This window comes from Haemorhous mexicanus, chromosome 30, assembly GCF_027477595.1.
Source record: "Haemorhous mexicanus isolate bHaeMex1 chromosome 30, bHaeMex1.pri, whole genome shotgun sequence".
NCBI classification, from domain to species: Eukaryota; Metazoa; Chordata; class Aves; order Passeriformes; family Fringillidae; genus Haemorhous; species Haemorhous mexicanus.
The window spans coordinates 4,700,605-4,719,173 of NC_082370.1; the positions used below are offsets into that span (position 1 = coordinate 4,700,605).

The 18,569-nt window shown below is 51.0% G+C and overlaps 1 protein-coding gene across 13 annotated transcripts in view; it reads right to left on the bottom strand.

The window, feature by feature from the left end:
- AAK1 (AP2 associated kinase 1) overlaps positions 1-18,569 on the bottom strand; it is a 58,366-nt gene that overhangs the window by 26,166 nt on the left and 13,631 nt on the right. For all 13 annotated transcript variants that reach the window (XM_059870680.1, XM_059870681.1, XM_059870682.1 and 10 more), the window contains exons 3-9: positions 12,809-12,927; positions 11,438-11,546; positions 8,250-8,392; positions 4,902-5,023; positions 3,613-3,694; positions 1,804-1,936; positions 609-712 (exon numbers count right to left, since the gene is read on the bottom strand). In XM_059870680.1, coding sequence (XP_059726663.1) covers positions 609-712; positions 1,804-1,936; positions 3,613-3,694; positions 4,902-5,023; positions 8,250-8,392; positions 11,438-11,546; positions 12,809-12,927 — 812 coding nt within the window. The remainder of the gene's footprint in view (positions 1-608; positions 713-1,803; positions 1,937-3,612; positions 3,695-4,901; positions 5,024-8,249; positions 8,393-11,437; positions 11,547-12,808; positions 12,928-18,569) is intronic.

The window sequence follows — 18,569 nt, forward strand, 5'->3', positions numbered from 1 at the left end:
TTAATGATGCTATAAAAACACAGGCATAATGGAACCCAAACTACCTCTTATTCATGCAGACCATATATAAGCACCTGAACACGGGGAAAAAACCCTGAATTTCTATTTATGTAGAAACAACAAAACAAAATGTCTGTCTCAGTGTCCATAACAATGTAAGAAAATAATTGTCCACCCCATTTTTCAGCTGAAGTCTCTGAAGACACTCCAAGAAGGGGCAGATGGCTGTGCAAGGGCTGAAGCAGTTCAAATGCCAAGTCCCAGAACTGCTGCTCAAACCCAAGGGCAGGCCAAATTACACATGCTATGATGAGTGTGCCTGGAAATCAAATTGGTTTCCCAAGCATGGCCTAATTTTCCATGTTCACATGCACAAGATCTCTTGGTTGGCCTCACACTGGTGACTGGGTGAGGAGGTAAATCAGGGACAAGCAGAATGAAAAACCCTGGTTTCTGACCCAAAAAAATCCAAACCAAACTGTGCTGTTACAAACAAGACCCTCCTGATTACAGGACTGGGGAACAGCCACCAGGACAGAGGCAAATGCTCAGTGTTCATCAGCTGCCCCCAGCCCCCCCAGAGCCCCCCCAGGCCACCCCCTGCTCACCTGGACATTCTGCACTGGGCAGTCCTTCTTGGCCAGTTTGAATGCAAAGTAGGAGACCTGATAAATGTCAGGTCTCTTGTCAGGGTCTGGCTCGAGCATGTACCCTTGAAGAGATGGAGATGCAGATTCAGAGCAGCAGGACACCCAGAGAGGGCAGCACATCACCCAGATACAACACGGGACCTTGCTGTGCTGAGGGTGGGCAGCCCTGGCACAGGTGCCCAGAGCAGCTGGGGCTGCCCCTGGAGCCCTGGCAGTGCCCAAGGCCAGCCTGGAGCCCCCTGGGACAGTGGGAGGTGGCCCTGCCATGGCAGGGGTGACACTGAGTGGGCTTTAAGGCCCCCCTAACCCACCCAACTCCACATTTGGTACAACCAGGAGCTAACAGAGTCCTGCCTCCTTCAGAGCAGTGCAGGCTGAGCAGGGCTGTGGGCTCAGCTGCAAACAGGGCAGGACAGCCAGCATGGACCAGGACAGGGCTTCCACCAGAGCTGGGACCCCCAGGCCTCTGGGGCAGGGAGAGGGAATGCTGCCTGGCCAGGGAACAGCACTGGGAGGGACTGGGCACTTCCAGGTGAAGCACAGGAAAGGGCTGATGCAGCCCTGGTGTGCCAGCAGGGCAGGGAGACAGGGCAGCCACAGGCACCACTGCAGACAGCCCACAGCAGCTAAGAAAATACCAGCCTGCTCTGCAAACACATCCAAGGCTGTGTGAGTCAAGACTGTGGCTAGGGAAAGGAAAAAAACCCAAAAGCTGTGCTGGAAACAAGAGAGCTGCCCCAGCTCTGCCAAGAGTAGTGCATTGTACACTTAATTACACATTCACTCCAGTCGGTGGGATATTTATAAATCATTTCAGTTCTCTTGCCCAGTTCACAGGAGATGAATTCTTATCACTAGCCTAAGTCACCGTGGTCTTTTCAGTTCCTTATCCAAACAGATTTATTACAGCAGAAATACGTTTCTGCATAAATGGGCTGATTGTGCAAGCTCCTGCAGGACTCAAACCCAAGGGCTGTGTGTGCTCCTGCCCTTCCACAGAGCTCCCTCCAGCCTGGCCAGACTGAAATCTCCTTGTCAGGATCACTCCCAAACCAGTCCAAGCTCACTTTAACCACCCTGTGTGCAAGGGGGCCTCTGGAAAGGAGAGAACTGGCCCAGGGCAGGGGGAGGAGCAGAGCCCGCAGACACTCACGGATGAGGCAGTGCATGTCCTGGGAGTGCCGCGAGTTGTCTGGGATGGTGAAGTTGCCATCACAAATGGCCACCTGGCTCTCCCCAAAGGGCAAGGTGAAGTAGCACAGCTTGTACAGCAAACAGCCCAGGGCCTGCAGAGAGAGATCGGGGCAGGGATTGACCACGCTGAGCCCGGCAGGGCACGGCAGGATCTGGGTCCTGCTGGTGCCAGGCCTGCCCCAGCACCCTGGGAGGGACCTGGCACAGGTACAGCTGCAGGGGAAGATGAACACAGGCAGAGCTCTCCCTCATCAGACTCTGCTCTGGGGATTGTTCATCATCACACGACCCTGCGTGCCACTGAACAGGCAGAGCCTCTCTGCCACACACTGGGAGGAAAGAGCACAGAACAGCACAAATAATGGCAACCATCATCATTAATACATCCATTCTGACAAAGAGAAACCCAAACTGTTTCCAAGATTAAGTCCAAACAACCTTTCAACTGCTATAAATAAATGCCAGGGAAGTACAGCTCATTCTGCAGGCTGCCAGGTTCTGCCACCCTTCCCTCTACTGCCACGCTGCTTCTGGCACCAAGAACACCACTTATTGCAAAAGAAAACAGTTTTTGCACAAAGGGCTAATTATGAAACACTCTCACCACCTCAGAGGGGGGAGCAGGAAACATTTCCTAATCCTAAGAAACTCCTCAGCAGCTCATCTCTTTTGTCACAGGATTTCACAATGAAATTGCACGCTGGCTTAAAGCAATCTCGGTAAGATTCAGGGGAAGGGAGGTTTCCAGCAGGACAAGCCCTGGAGCAGGCCTGGAAGCTGAGGCCCCACCACCATACACTGCTCTGGACACACTCCAAGTGTCACTGGAACCCAAGAGCCTTTGGACCTCCCCTTTCCACACTACCACAGGAAGGAGTGCAAATCCTGCCTCTGCTCTGGCTGCCTTTGGGGCCCTGTCCTTTCCCACTGGCACAGCTGTGACCTCCAGGCCAGTGACCCTGCCCAGGGCTGACCCCACAGACCCCTGGTTCAACCTGCTCCCACCACAGGAGCTGCTCACTGAGGGGACTTCCAGCAGATGTCTCAGCAGCAATTCTCCCTCTTGTAGATGCAGAACTATTGAACATAGATCAAAACTCTCTTTTTCTGCTTCTACCATGTTACCTCCTAGCTCAGAGCTCCAAAAAACACAAAACATGCTCCCAGTTAGCACTTTAAACACTTTTAAACAGAGGTGCTGAACTGCCACTCCAAACAGCACAGACTCTCTCACCTGTGTCCCACCCAAAGGAGGCCAGGTGAGCCAGGAATGGATTCCACCACAGCTGCATTTTGCTGCCACCATGAAGAGCATGGCAGGGCTGCCCTGATCACCAGCAGCAGTGCAGAAGTTTGGCCTTTGGCCAGTTTGACAGCTCAGCCCTGTGTTACACAGATCAGCACACTGCTGCTGCTGGGGCAGGGCCATTTCTCAGGTTTCTACTCAATCCTGACCAGAACTTTGATCCCACACACCAACAACCCAGCCCAGGCACAATGAGCCACAACACCCTGAACCTTCTGGTCTAACTCTCATGATACAAAATCAGGTTTGCCCCATTCAGCCCTGGAGTTTGACCCACCTCTAAATTCAAAGCACACAGGAGGAGCACACACATCTGCTGCAGCCTGCCTGCCCAGCAGGAGCTCATCAGACACACCATCAGAGGAATTCTGCATTCACAAACTGCCCAGGCTCCCAGAAAAGCAGGCCAGCCCCGTTTCCCTGCCCTGGCAGGGAAAGGATGCCCAGGGGTTCCATACATACCCAAATGTCTGCTTTTGTAGTGATGAGTTTGCCACTGTACAGGTTCACCATCTCTGGGGCTCTGTAGGACAACGTTGTGTACCTGCAGGGAAGGAGGGCCAGGGGCTCAGAAGGGGGATAGCAGTGTCCTGGGAAAGCCAAAACAGCAACCACAACCTCTCTAAAGCACAGAATTCACCCCAAAATGTGCAGTCATTTTAAGAAACTTTCAAGGATTCAAAGCACTAACAAGGTCAGTAATCAAATGTCCTCTGCAATGCCCTCACTGCAGGGCTGTGGCTAACTGTATTACAGAGATTGTAACTGGATATGTGGCTCCCAAAAATTAGATTTCCCCACCAGGAGTCCTGCTGAGAGCCACTGTGGCAAGGCATGGGTCACTGTGTACCTCAAACCACAGTGAGAATCTGCCTCCTCTTAACAGGTCACAACAAACAGAAAAGCTGGAAACTGCTCCACAGATTATGAGGCTCCTGTGATAAGATTTCCTGCCAGCAGGTCTGTCACTGCTGCCTGCTGCTTCCCCTGATCACAGGAAAGCACTGCCAAAGGCAAAGGTTTTGTAGGCTTAGGTGTACAAGTAGGGCACTCCAGGGGGACTGCAGTGCTGGATTAGGAGCACTCTGAGAACTCCACTCAAACAAACCTAGGAAATCCAGGAGGTGTAGCTGAATCCCAACAAAAAAGAGGCATCTGTTCCCATTTTTAACTGTATTAGCAGGAGTGGCCAGTCTGCAGCAGTGATGTTAGCACTAAAGCAAGGCCAAGGACCTGGAGTGTGCTCCACCCCTGACCCAGGGCTCGCTGAACTGCAGGTGAACCCCCTTTTAAAAAGCACCAAGGGGCACCAGAGATGCTGCCAGGACAGCTGGCAGTGCTGGGGCACGAGGAGGAGCTGGACTGAACCCCTCCAGGAGCTGGCACTCCCCAGGATCTGCCCCAGCCAGTACCCAGATCCGTGGGGAAGGGAGCTCAGCCAGGATGGGACTGTGCCAGCCCAGCCTGGAGCTCAGAGCTGAAGGACAGACAGCCTGAGCCTGCACAGGACACAACAGGTCACTGCCTCGCCGAGGTGGGGCTGCTGCTCTGCATTAATCTCAGCTCCAAAGCAATTACATCAAGCTCAATTTATTGTTTCACCTTCCCCCGGGCACACTCACCTGCAGCAGACACTGCCTTGCAGCACATCCAATCTGCTGCAACAGGCTGAGCAAAATCAGCCCCAGCACCAGGCAAGAGCACCCTTCAAACACAAACCCAGCTGGGCTGGAGAGGCAAAGCACACTTACTTCTTGATCTCCTCCTCGACTGCATTCACCCCCTCTGTCTGAGGGTTCTGGAATTTGTTGGTAGCACTCCCAAAGTCACACAGGACGTAGTGGCCACGGTCATGCAGCAGGATGTTTTCAACCTGGGAGCATCACAGACAGACACAGAATCACTCAGACAAAAAAATATTCAGGGTTTGGCTTTCTTTCAGATGAGTCAAGGTTTTAAGTGCCTGAAGACATATCAGACATCTCTGACACTAAAGTCTAAAAGTGACAGCAAAGAAAATAGGCATCAAAACTGTCACATCTCCTAAAATAGACATCAAATCATGGAAGCACAGCTGTAACACTGCCTTCCATCCTGCCACCCCTCCCTTCTCCTCCTGCAAGCACGTTTCCCTGCCTCTTGTAAGACTTCAGTGTCCCAGGGCCTTTGGAGCTCAAGGTTCCTGAGCTGCTGTGGCCCTGGGCTGGCATCTGAACTGGGACAGGAAATCCAAGCTGTCCCAGCTTTACAAAGGGTAAACTCCTCACAGTCTATGGAGCAGGCAAACAACACACACTTCCATATCTGTGAAATTAAACCACATCTCCAGGTCTTTGCCTGCATCTTACCTGTCCCTGAGGGTCTTGTTCAAAACAAACCTCAGCTCATGCTCACATTTATTTGCCTGTTCTCAGAGCCTGCTGGGTGCCCACAGTCCCTACACAGGGGCTGTAGCAGCAGAGGCTGCTGAGACCCCTTCCTTTCTAATACTATCTGGTACCTTCAATCAGGCAAGAGAAACCAATAAAATCAGCAGAAACCTTCTCCTCCATACTCACAGCTGTGCATTGACAAAACCCTACCTTGCACCCACCTAAGGAAATTGCCTGTTCCAGCACTGACTTCAAATGTGTGAAACCCTGTGTTCAGATCTCTGCTTTGGCAGAGCATCCCTGTGCTCCAGCTCCTCATCTGTGCAGCAGCACTAACAGCATGTTCTCTGGAGGGAACACACCATTTTTCATGTCTTTATCTTCAATCAGTGTCAAATGCTCAGATACAACAACGAGATAAAACATACTGCTCATAGAGCTCAAAATAAAAAAAAATCACCACAGAAGCGTTTGCTAACAAAACCCTTTGGAAGCAGAGCTCCCCATCAAGGATGGTCTTTACAAGAAGGAAAGAAAAAGAAGGAGTCAGCATTTTAAGCATCAGAAAATGCAGCCAAATTAGAGCAGCTGAGGGGGAGAAGGCTGGCTTGAAACCAAGGGTTAAACACGGCCCTTCCCCCTGTGCCATCCATCTGCTTTGAATAAAGCACTGCACACAGATGTTCTCCCCAGCACAGCAACACTGGCCCTGTTATTCCCTGCTCCCTGCAAGTACTCCTCCAACACTTCCCCACGAGTCCTCCCACTTCATCTGCCTGAGCAGGCTGATTTCTCACTCCAACACCCTGAAAGGTTTGTCAGACATCAGCAAGGGACTATCCAGCAACCAGGTTTGATCAGCAAATGCCAGGAGAAGGAAAAAACAAAACAAACCCAGCAAAAGAAATTACTGCTACCACTGCCAGGCCAGAGAAAAGTGGCTTTAAAAGGAGTATGAAGGTGTCTCCTGGTCCAAGACTCAGAAAGCTGCACCCCCAGGGGTGACACAGGATCCCTGAGTGCCCCTCCCTCACAGTGCCATGTCCCTTGGCCTACAGAAATGCTGGGTAAAGGTGCTGCTGTCCCCAGCTGTTGGTCACCTCCCACCAGCTGGGACTGTGCCAACAGGAGGCTGCTCTGCTCCAGGCACAGCCTCTGGGTTCATTCAAAATCAGAGCCAGGGGCCAGTGAGACTCCTCCAGCTGCATTTGTCTGAATGGCTGAAAGCTCATTCACAGCCTCCCTTCTGCTGGCAGGAACCTCCACTCCAGAGCAGCATCAAAGAGCTGGAAGGCAAAAAAGGACTCCAGGCCCCCAGCTGCCTGCAAAGCCAACATCTGCCCCCTCTTCAGCAGGGGGATATTCACCCCAAGAACACATCTACATGTTCTTCCTTACACCCAGAACTTGTACTAAGCTTCTCTGGCCCTTCATCTCTCCTGGCTTTGCAACTGCCCCTTGGCAGTATTACAGTTTAACACAAATAAAGTCAAAATATATATAAATATTAATTCTGTGTTAGTGCTTAGATCCCCAGAGGTCACCATGACAGAAACAATACACTACTCAAGCAGAAAACATGTCTCCAAGCAGAGAAGAGCCAGCCCTAACTCTGGGCACAGCTTACCCAGAGTCAGGCCTTGCAAAACCTGCCCTGGCCTAGGCAGGCAGCGTGGGCTGGGCACCAGCCCCAAGAGCCCATTTCAACTGCAACCTGGGCACAAAGTTACACCACAGACAGCTCACTAATCCAGCACAGACATCCCAGATTTACTCCCCTGTAACACACCGAGTTTGTTCTGCATTAACCCCCCAGGGGGTCACCAAAAAGGGCAGGGCAGGGTTGATGTCAGCTGGGGAGGCTCCTGCTCCTCACCCTGCTTTCCTGACCTGGACAAACTCCTGCAAGCTGCCCACAGATGTACAGCCTTAAATCCAGGACTCAGATCACCCCGGGAACAGACACAGAGCTGCTCCTATATCCAAACTGACTGAGAGTGGCATCACTGTCACATCAGACGTGCCACACCACACCAAACCCTGAGGATGCTTTCCCCTGCTCTACCTGGCTCTCCTTGGTACACGTGGCTGTAAAACAAAGGCCAGTGGCACAAACAAACATCTGTGAGGGCTCTGCAAACAGAACCTGCCCCACAAAGCACATCTGAATTTCAAATGCACACAGCAGCCTCCTTCTTGGCTGAGTACTTCATTCCAGCTCGTTGAGAGCAAAGGGAACATCTTTTTGTTTGCTGGATTACAGGTGAGGGATTTTCCCCAAACTGGCCCAGCTCTGCTCCCAGCTAAGCACACAGAGTTTTACAACACACTTTCATGGTCAGAGCTCCAGAGGCCACTTTCAAAAGCTCCTAAGGATTCCTGCCCCAAGGCCAACACTTCTGAAGCCTCCTTTTAATCTGGAAACAATTTTGTGAGCTACCTTAAATAAGCAGCGTTTCAGGCCACTGTGAATAATTCATCAGGTACATTCTGGCACGTGTGCAAGCCACAATTATTCACAAACGTTTGTGTTTAAGTAGATCTATAGATGGCAAACATATGGTAAGCAGCACTGAGAGGCTCATTTCTTTTTTTATCTCCCAGCAGAGAGGTGTGTTTGTGCCCACTTTCCCTCATTACCAGCAGGAGCAGCACAGCGTGGGCAGCTGGCAGACAGGCAGGGGGATGCCAGCTCCTCCCTGCTGCACCCCTGGGGCCAGAGCTCACCTTCAGGTCCCTGTGGATGATGGGGGTCTTGCACTGGTGCAGCCTGGCCACGGCCTCGCAGGTGTCACAGAAGATCTGCAGGACCTCGCTCTCGGTGAAGCCGCTCTGCAGGCGCTGGTTCATCAGGTTCACCACCTGGCCTCCTGCAGGGCACACAGGGAGGGGTGGGGTGTCAAACCTCAGCAGGGACACAGCTCTGACCAGCCCAATCACAGCAGGGACACAGCTCTGACCATCCCCAATCACAGCAGGGACACAGCAATGACCATTCCCAATCACAGCAGGGACACAGTTCTGACCACCCCAATAACAGCAGGGACACTGAGCTGTGGGGTCCCAAACCACAGCAGGGACACAGCTCTGACCACCCCAAACCACAGCAGGGACACTGAGCTGTGGGGTCCCAAACCACAGCAGGGACACAGCTCTGACCATCCCCAAACCTCAGCAGGGACACAGCTCTGACCATCCCCAATAACAGCAGGGACACTGAGCTGTGGGGTCCCAAACCTCAGCAGGGACACAGCTCTGACCACCCTAAACCACAGCAGGGACACAGCTCTGACCACCCCAATCACAGCAGGGACACAGCTCTGACCAGCCCAATCACAGCAGGGACACAGCTCTGACCATCCCCAATCACAGCAGGGACACAGCTCTGGGGTCCCAAACCACAGCAGGGACACAGCTCTGACCAGCCCAATAACAGCAGGGACACAGCAATGACCATCCCCAATCACAGCAGGGACACAGCTCTGACCATCCCCAATCACAGCAGGGACACAGCTCTGACCACCCCAATAACAGCAGGGACACTGAGCTGTGGGGTCCCAAACCTCAGCAGGGACACAGCTCTGACCATCCCAAACCACAGCAGGGACACAGCTCTGACCATCCCCAATAACAGCAGGGACACTGAGCTGTGGGGTCCCAAACCACAGCAGGGACACAGCTCTGACCACCCCAAACCACAGCAGGGACACAGCTCTGACCAGCCCCAATCACAGCAGGGACACAGCCCTGACCATCCCAAACCACAGCAGGGACACAGCAATGACCACCCCAAACCACAGCAGGGACACAGCTCTGACCATCCCAAACCACAGCAGGGACACTGAGCCCTGACCAGCCCAATCACAGCAGGGACACAGCCCTGACCATCCCAAACCACAGCAGGGACACAGCTCTGACCATCCCAATAACAGCAGGGACACAGCTCTGACCACCCCAAACCACAGCAGGGACACAGCTCTGACCATCCCCAACCACAGCAGGGACACAGCTCTGACCATCCCCAATCACAGCAGGGACACAGCAATGACCACCCCAAACCACAGCAGGGACACAGCCCTGACCATCCCAAACCACAGCAGGGACACAGCTCTGACCACCCCAAACCACAGCAGGGACACAGCTCTGACCATCCCCAATAACAGCAGGGACACAGCTCTGACCATCCCCAATCACAGCAGGGACACAGCTCTGGGGTCCCCAGTCACAGCAGGGACACTGAGCTCTGGACTAATTTTCTTATTTTTCTTCCAAATAGGACTTCTTTTGTCTGACTAGAGGAATAAAAGGCTGGATTTGGGGCACCCACAGTCCACAGATTAGTCTGCCTCACGGAAGCAAGCAGGAGGAAGGGAGACACTCAGAAAAGCCACAGTTAAGTGGCTTGGCTGAAGTTGCTGACTGCAAAGAATTAAAAATCCATCTGTAACAAGGAAACTCTGGACAAACAAAAGCAAGTTTTCATGAACAAGTCCTGGATTTGTCTCAGCTTTGGGGTTTTGTTGCTGTCAAGGCCTTTCCAAAACAATCCTAAAAGTTTTTTCTCCTCTAAACGTCCTAGACAGACAGAGAACAACTCCTTTCTGAAGCTGTGGTGAAGCAGTACTGCATCATTCCACATCACAAGTGCTGGAAAACTTTCGTGGTAGGAAAGAAAAGCTCAGATTAATGAATACTACAGCTGTGAATATTTTACACCCAAAATGAATGCGGTTCTGCACACAAAGGCACTGATTTGGTTTGGAAACTGTCAGCCACAAAAGGAAAGTAACAAGGGAAAATCAGTGTGTAACAGCCATTGCAGGGGGAGGGCTGCAGGCAGCACCACAGCATCTGGCAAGAGCCACGTGAGAAAAGCCACCTCCTTCCAGATGGAAGAAACTCCTCAGAAAGATGGGTTTTACTTCATCAGCCCAAAATGTGGGTCCTGCAGCTGGGGGTGCCTGTGAAGAGCTCAGCTTTGTACCTCCCTCCACCGTGGGCTCTGCACATGGGGCTGAGCAGGGATTTGCCAGCACTGCCAGGCCTGTGCTGACAACAGCTCTGGTCATGCTCAGCTTGGAGCTTAAAGAGAGCTTATGGAGTGGTTCCTTCAGCAGAACTGCCCAAGAAGTTCCTCCTCTCACCAGCAAACCACCCAGGGCAAGGCAGGCCAGACTCCTGCAGCAAACAAAGCAGCAAAGAGGACGTGGCAGAACAGCAGCCTGCACTGGGCCTGTTTACACACAGCTCCACGTGTGTAAATGCTACAATGCTTTTGAGTTCAAAGGCAGACAGGCCCAAAAATACCCATTTCCATCAGCTGCCACCAGCCAAACCAGCCACAGGCTCCTGAAGTCACCTGGCCAAAACATTATTTTTGCTGAACACTCTTCTGCGAGAAGACAGAATTTGAGCCCAGCACATGCATCACGTTCCAAACACCACATCCCAGCCACAAAGATCAAAGCTTTGGGACAGCTGGGAGAGCCTGTCTGGCTACAGACAGCCAAGCAAAAAGGTCAGAGGTAAGAGGAATGCTTTTTGGCTTCCCATTAGCCATGTCTTGCTTCTTCCAGAACAATCCTAAACCAGGGTGATGTGGAACAAAGCTTGCAATGAGATTAAAGTGAAGAAAAATCACATTCCTGGCTGCTTAAGAGGAGCCACCTCTTGTGTGGACCATTCTAAAGACACAGCAAGGTGTATTTGAGGGTTCTCCTTCATAACAGAGGGGTACAGGACCACCCTGGGCAGCAGCAAAGATGGTACCAACCCCACTGGCAGAGTCAACACAGCCCTAGTCCTGCCTTTGCTCGGCTCAGAACTCCTGGCAGCTTAAGGCAGTTTCCAAAGGAAGGTGTGCAAGGTCCCTGCAGGCACAGAAGGACAAACCCCCCGGGCCCAGCCCCACTCACCCCGGCAGAAGTCCATGAGGATCAGCACCTCCCACACGTCCCCACTGCTGACTGAGCTGATGCTGGAGTCGATGTAGCCCACGATGTTCTTGTGGCCAGACAGATCCCGCTGCAAGACAGACAAATGCACACGTGGACCAGCCAAATCACACATGGACCAGCCCAAATCACACATGGACCAGCCAAATGTACACATGGACCAGCCAAATGTACACATGGACCAGCCAAATGCACACGTGGACCAGCCCAAATCACACCATGGACCCTCCCCACCCTCACTTTCCACCAACCACCATTCCAAAGGCACCAAAGACAGGGAGACAAGAGAAAGCAGCAGCAAGTGAAACCCAAGTAAACAAGCTTTGATGTGAGATCCAATCTCACCTTTTCCCACTTAGCCCAAAGCTTCCCTGCACTATCACAAACAACAGCAGTTCACTTAAAAGGCATTAACCTCATTTAAAGCTCCTGCAGCAATCACACACAGCATTGCTGCAGGTAGGAGTTTCTCATATGAAGAGCATCCACCCCAAACCTGTACCTCATGTGGTAAATTCACAAAATGAGGATTTTATATTTCCTCCCCCACCTGGCAGCTGCTCTAAATGCTCCTCAGTATCTTTGAATACAACTTCAAAAGTGGCACTTCCACCTTTACCACGCTGCAAACAAGATCAGGCAAATCTATTTGGATCATCTCCATTTTGTCTTTGTTTAGGGAAGCTAAGTTTGAAACTGCTATTAAAAATAGCTATCCCATCATATAAATCCTTGTGTCCAATAACCTAGAGAAACATCCCAGAGCTTATTACAAATACTTTACATTTCAAAAGCCCTGGCAGCAGCTACCCCACAAATACTGTTTTAATCTACCAACCCCAGCGATGCAGAGATAACCTTCATCCCAACCCTGGATTAGAAGATGCTGTGATACAGATTTATCTCAGGATGGAGGTCTGCCATTCATGCACTGATTTCAGTCCAGAGATATCAGAATCATCAGGCTTTTCTCATTAGGTTTAAAAGGCTGAAGACTTGAGATCTCAACTGAAGATTGTGAGACTGAATTCCAACGTCCCCAGCCATGCTCACAGCTTCAGCCCTTCCTTTTCCCCAGTTCTCCCCTCCTTTTCCTGGAATTCCCTGGTTTTTTCAGGTACCAGGTTTTCCTGGTCCACTGGACAGGAACTTTTGAAACAGTTCACTACCAGATCTTCACACACTCCAGAGCTCAGCTCTTCCCACACAAAAGCCATTTTTGCTAGGAAGACGCAGGGTTTGTGACCTGATGGCACAGAGCTCACAAGCAGAAGGTGCCCTGGCTCCCAGCCCCTGCATTCAGCCCGGGCCCAGCACAGAGCAGGCACTCACCATGATCTGGATCTCCCTCTTGCAGACCTGCAGGTCGTACTCATTATTGACATACATCCTCTTCAGGGCACACTTCACCCCATTGCTCGTCCTCACCAGGAACACGATTGCAAAGCCGCCTGTGGAGGACACAAAATCACCTGGCATTAACAAAACCCCTCTGCTCCCAGCCCTGTCCCTGCCAGGGCAGTGCAGCAGGGACAGGGGGCCCTGAGCAGCTCCCACCCTCCAGAGTGGGGATGCTCCTTCCTGTGCCCATCTCCCAGCTCTGCCTGCACAGTTACCCCTAGGAACTCACAGGGATCCAAGGGGGCAATCTTCAGTTAATGGCAGCAAAGTTAACACTTAACATCTCCATAAAAACAAGCAATGACACCAGTTCCTGGTCCTGCCAGACAGCCCCTCATTGCTCCATTAATTCCCATTATGAAGAAGAAAGCTGAAGGACAGCAATGCTGCCTTGGACAGAAATCAGAGCTACAGATCACCCACTGAACCACCAAAGGCCTCAACTCAAAAGGCTCTGCAACTTTGAAGCATCTAAGTTACATTACAAAGCTGATTTGTGCAAGAAGCAGAAGAAACATCTCCCACATGTGGTTTGATGGTAATGCTTTTAAATCAGGACAGAAGAACAAGGGAAAAACCCACAATTCATTCTGTGGCCATTGCTATTAGTAAAGTCAGGATTCCCAGGATAAATTGACTTGTTTCAGATGAAAGCCTTTCATCTCTGTCAGCTCTCCCTCCAAATACACAGGTTTGCATTTGTAGTCCTGGCAGAAATGGGAAGCTGATGGAGGATGGAGGGGTAGAGGCATCAAAAGTTTCACACCTGGCTCTGGAGATGGAATGAGTTTGGGCACAGTGGCACAGATCCAAGCAGCCACAAGTGCTGCACACTGGTGAAAAGGGAGGCACGGTGACACTGCTGCTGCCACAGCCCAGCAGCACCTTACACTGCACACAGATTTCTTTTATGTCTCATAAAGACATAAAGGCCCAGTTCTCAGGTGAGTTAAATGTCTTCAGAAGTCCCACTGCAAGGGGAGCAGCAGCTACACCCCACAGAGCCCAAGCCACATCCCAAAGAACTCCCTTTTCTTCACAGGCTGCCAGAAGCCAGCAGACCCCCAGCACACACAGCTCCACAGACGTGTCTGTGCTCATGGTTACTCAGCACTTGCATGGCTGCCCCCATCCCATGACAAACAAAGCCACACTTGGGTAAAATTTACTGACCAGGAAAGAATGAAAAAGAGCAAATAACCAGACAACACTGCTGTGATTAATGTACAACTCTCCCTGGTTGTTTTCAATGTTTTTTATGACATTACAGCTCCTCTTCCACCTTGAGACGGGAGTTACACACACAGGTACCTCACCTGCCAGCACAGGAACTGCTCAGCAGGAATCTCTCCTGGCAGGCCAACCCAGTGTTACACAGCACAGTCTGCCACAGACCTAGAGCAGGCTTTCCAAGGAAGCCCCACTGACTTCCAGAAGCAGCCCCAGAGATGCAGCAGAAAGATGGGACAGAAAGAAGAAACAAACAAAAGAAAAAATCCACTCCTCTTCCCTTCCCTCCCACAAAAAAATATAAAGCATCAAGACTTCAATGAAAGGTCTTGAAAACTGCAGCCAGGCTGCAAAATGGACACTCAGAGTGAGAAAGGTGGGCCATGGCCTGGGATGCAGCAGCCACAGCTGCTCGAGCCCCCTCGCAGCTCTGGAGGGGCCTCCGTGCACAGTGCTCGATTCAGACCCAAAAATAACCCTGACTCTCCCTCAAGCTGCTTCAAGCTGAGGATCTCAAATTACAAGTCATTTTTAAGGGCTTCTGAACCCACAGCAGTAGCCTTATTGTTCTCCCCAGCCACATTTGTCTCGTTTTTGGAGAACAAATCTGCACATCCTGCTGTGAATCTTCAGCCCAGAGGGTGGCTGTGGAAAAGAGTAACACAGCACTGCACTGATTTCTCTTCCCCCTCTTATAACCCACAATGGAGCCAGGAAGAAATAAGGGACCATAACCAACAATTTTCCCAAACCCTACTTTGCTAACAGCCTACATTTTTCAGAATCATTGGAGAGATCAAGTTTGGAATCCTTTTTTTTTTAATTTCTGTACAGTATTTCCATGGATCTCAGAAAACTACTAGAGAAAAAAACCAAAACAAAACAAAACCCAAAGACTTTTTTCAAAGTTTATTACAGTCCCAATTTTGGTTTTGGTAGTAGCAGCACTTTAGGGTTTCCCTCCCCCCAAAATGAGCAGTCACCCAGAGAAGCCCCTGCCCCACCCCAGGGGCTCAGTTCCCTTTTCTCAGCCCTGGCAGGATAGGGGATCTCTGCTCACAGTGCTGCGCTCAGCAGAAAGAAACACGAGCTGAGCAGCAAAAATACATCAAAAATTCACTTACCTTACCTTTTAACTGCTGACAGCTGCCTAACCCTTCCTCCTTGCCCACTGCACATCCACACCAGCACCTCCTCAGCCTCAAGGGCTCTCAGCCTCCAGAGCTCCAGACCACAACCAACTTCTCCCTCGCAATCCAGTCCAACCCCCAACCTGGCTAAATCTGGGTAAAGTTGAAAGGAAACAGATCAAAGGCAAATTTACAAGCAATTATGATGGAGCCCTGCCAGATGCACATTACAGGACCATTTACTTCTCCTCTCAGAGAACAGCAAGACACCAGCAGGCACTGCCAGCTCCAACCAAAGATGATCATCCCGGGATCTGAGCAGCTCCCAGCAGCAAGGTCAGCTCAGGAGCCTGTGCTACACGTGCCCAGGGAGGGTGGGTCACACTCAGGCACAGCTTAGAGGAAAAGGACTCCAGGCACCAGGAACATCCCCATATCTCTGCTGCTAAAGCCTCTTTTCCAGAGCACGTGTGGAAGGCAAAGGCACGAGACCAGTGCAGGCTTCAGCTGCAACAGAAGAAATAAATCCAGAGACTTGCAAGTGCCAGAAGGGACAAGAGCAAGAGCCAATCAGAGGACAGTTTTCTCCTGCACATGTGCCTCTGATTTAAGGTTCTGAAGGAAATTCAACTCTCATCCCACACCAGCAGGCAAAAACTAAAATATCCTTCCCATTCTAAAACATCAGAAGTTATTTCTGTGCTCACCCTTAAGACACATTAATATTGTTGAGCAGCCAGCCCTGGGATCACCACCAGCTCAGGGCCACACCAGCTACAGGGGTCTCTCTGGGGAAACATTTTTGGTGTCTCTTTGGCACTTTAGGCCTGCCTGAACTGCATGGAAACATGGTTATCATGGGGCACACTGCTGCCTGACTGCTGTTCTTGCTAAAAGGTTTTAGGATAAGCTGAAAAAATACTGGGAAGTTCCAATTATCTCCAGTCAATACAGATGCCAAAGCAATTTTCCATGCAGGTTTGTGTCAGGGCACTGGCCAGCTGCCAGCTCTGGTAGTTATGTTCTCAGCCCTTCTGTAATTTCAGCAGGATGCACAGCTCCTCCCAGCCAGGCAAGCACTGCTAACCCAGGTAAGAGCAGCTGCACGTGACCCCTCCCAGCTCCTGCAGGTAAGGAGAGAGCTGTGCTGAGTCCAAGCATGCAGTCTGGAATGCTCCTGCAGCCAGCAGTGCCAAGCAGGCACAGCACTGCTGCTGCAGGCCACTTGCACCAGCTGAACCCCTCAATGCTCTGCATGCACACAGCCCACTGTGCTCCAGCACTGCAGCTGAGGGGAAGCCAAGGGCTGCTCAGATGTCCCCAAAACTGCCCCATGAACATTCAGCCTCCAGGGACAGCCAGCCAGGCATTTTAAGCTCCAGCTGTACCAGCAGGCACTTAATTTTAAGTGCTCTGCTGAACCAGGCACAAAGCCACTCCATTTGCACAATTCCAATACTCACTGATCCTTATCCATCAAGAATTATGTCATATTTTGCCTTATCTCACCAGCCAGAAGAACTTCCTCAGCACTTACCTTCCTAAGTACAAGGGCAGGCTCACTCAGGTTTTGTTTTCTCCCCCCCAGTCAGGATGCTGTGATCCAGCCACAGGAAAACCACAGTGACTCCCTTGCACAGGCTGTTTCCAGCTCACCATTCCCAAAGCTTTACTAAAGCACAGTAACGTGGTTTTCCCCCAGCCACAGCCCCAAGCAGCTGTCACACAGACACTGCACATCACCCATCACCAGACATCACCACCTGGCAACACCAGAACCATTTTCTCTCTGCTGCTGTCCTGAGGAAGCCATCCTGCACCTCTGGCTCCTCTAACTGGAGCACATACAGTCATTAAAAAAGAAAAAAATTCCCCAAGTTGTGTATATACAATAGTCACTCCTTTCAACCCAAACTATTCTGTGATGTGATTCTTGATCCTAAAGCACCAATGGTTTTGGGCATCTTTTCTAGAGACCCAGTGCCCTCTGAGCAGCTGGAGCTGCTGAGCTGCAGAGACCCCAAAAAAGCCTTCCTGTGACTGCTGGAAGTGGCACTGGGACCCCAGCAGGAGTCTCCAGGAGACTCCCCAGCAGCTCCTACAAAAACACCAAAACCCAGCAGAGACAGGGAGGAGAGCCAAGGGAAACAGTCCCACTGATCCTGCCTCGTGCCACGCTCTGCTGTGACCCTCCACACAAGTAAACATTTGCTGCTGTATTTTAATATGGGCTTTTTATTTCAATAACAGCTCCCCATGATTTGCATTAGGATTACAGTGCTATTTTTGTGGCTATTAATCTGCACCAATGGATTCTTTCTGCTGCCTTTATTCCACTCTTCCACTGCCCAGCAGGAGGGTATTGCTGCACACACCTGCTGAAAACACACCATTTCAAATCCCATTTTCCCCGTTTTTATGCCATTTCTGAGCTCTTTGTTTCCAGGACAGGATATTTCACTCCAAATTAAGCTTTCTGTTCCAGCATTATTCCTTGTTATTACCAAATGTGCCCACAAACCAGAGGCAGCACTGTGAAGTGTTCTAGGTGATACATAACCAGGGGTTGGAATGAACAGGATCACTGCACATGGCTTTCTCTGCTTTCTGAAGCACCTGCAACACCTCTGAAGTCACAGTGTGTCAGATTAACATCTTTACAGAAAAATACAACTGCCTCATTTTGTTTTGAAAGTCACTTGAGGCATAATTCAGAAGGCACAGTAATGTGGCAGACTTTGCATTGGGGCTGTAATATCCAAGATGATGAAAATACCAAAGGAAGTGAACACAACACCGGTACAACCCATGATTTACTGAGTTCAACCTGGAACATTAGCTCTGCTCTCCCTTCCTTTGCATGGAGACAGTCAGAAACACAAGCAGTTTGCAAATAATTTCTCTGTTCTTCCAGCCATGGTGTTAAAAAGGATGTAACTGGGGTGGGAAAACCCATGATTAGAAGGGCAAAAAACTTACAACTTGACCAGAGAAAGTTTGGGTGAGCTTGCCAACACCACTGAGAGCAGCAGGGTGAGCTACAGGCCCTGCTCACCCAGCTCCCCTCCCACCAGAGCCCTGCAGCCTGGCTCCAGAAAGCAAAACCTGCACCTTCAGGTGGTCCCAGCCCAGGGCTGACCCCTCAAACCACGGCACCTCCTGCTAAGAGACAGCAACAAGTCATGCCAAGAGCAGGGGACTGAAGGTTCACCCTCTCCTGACACCTTGGCTGTGACAGAACATGTTACCAACAGCAAGAAACACTTGTAGAGGTTTCCCAGCACTGCCAGGTACCACAAAGGATTTCCCCCCACCCAGCCCCTCTCTGGCAG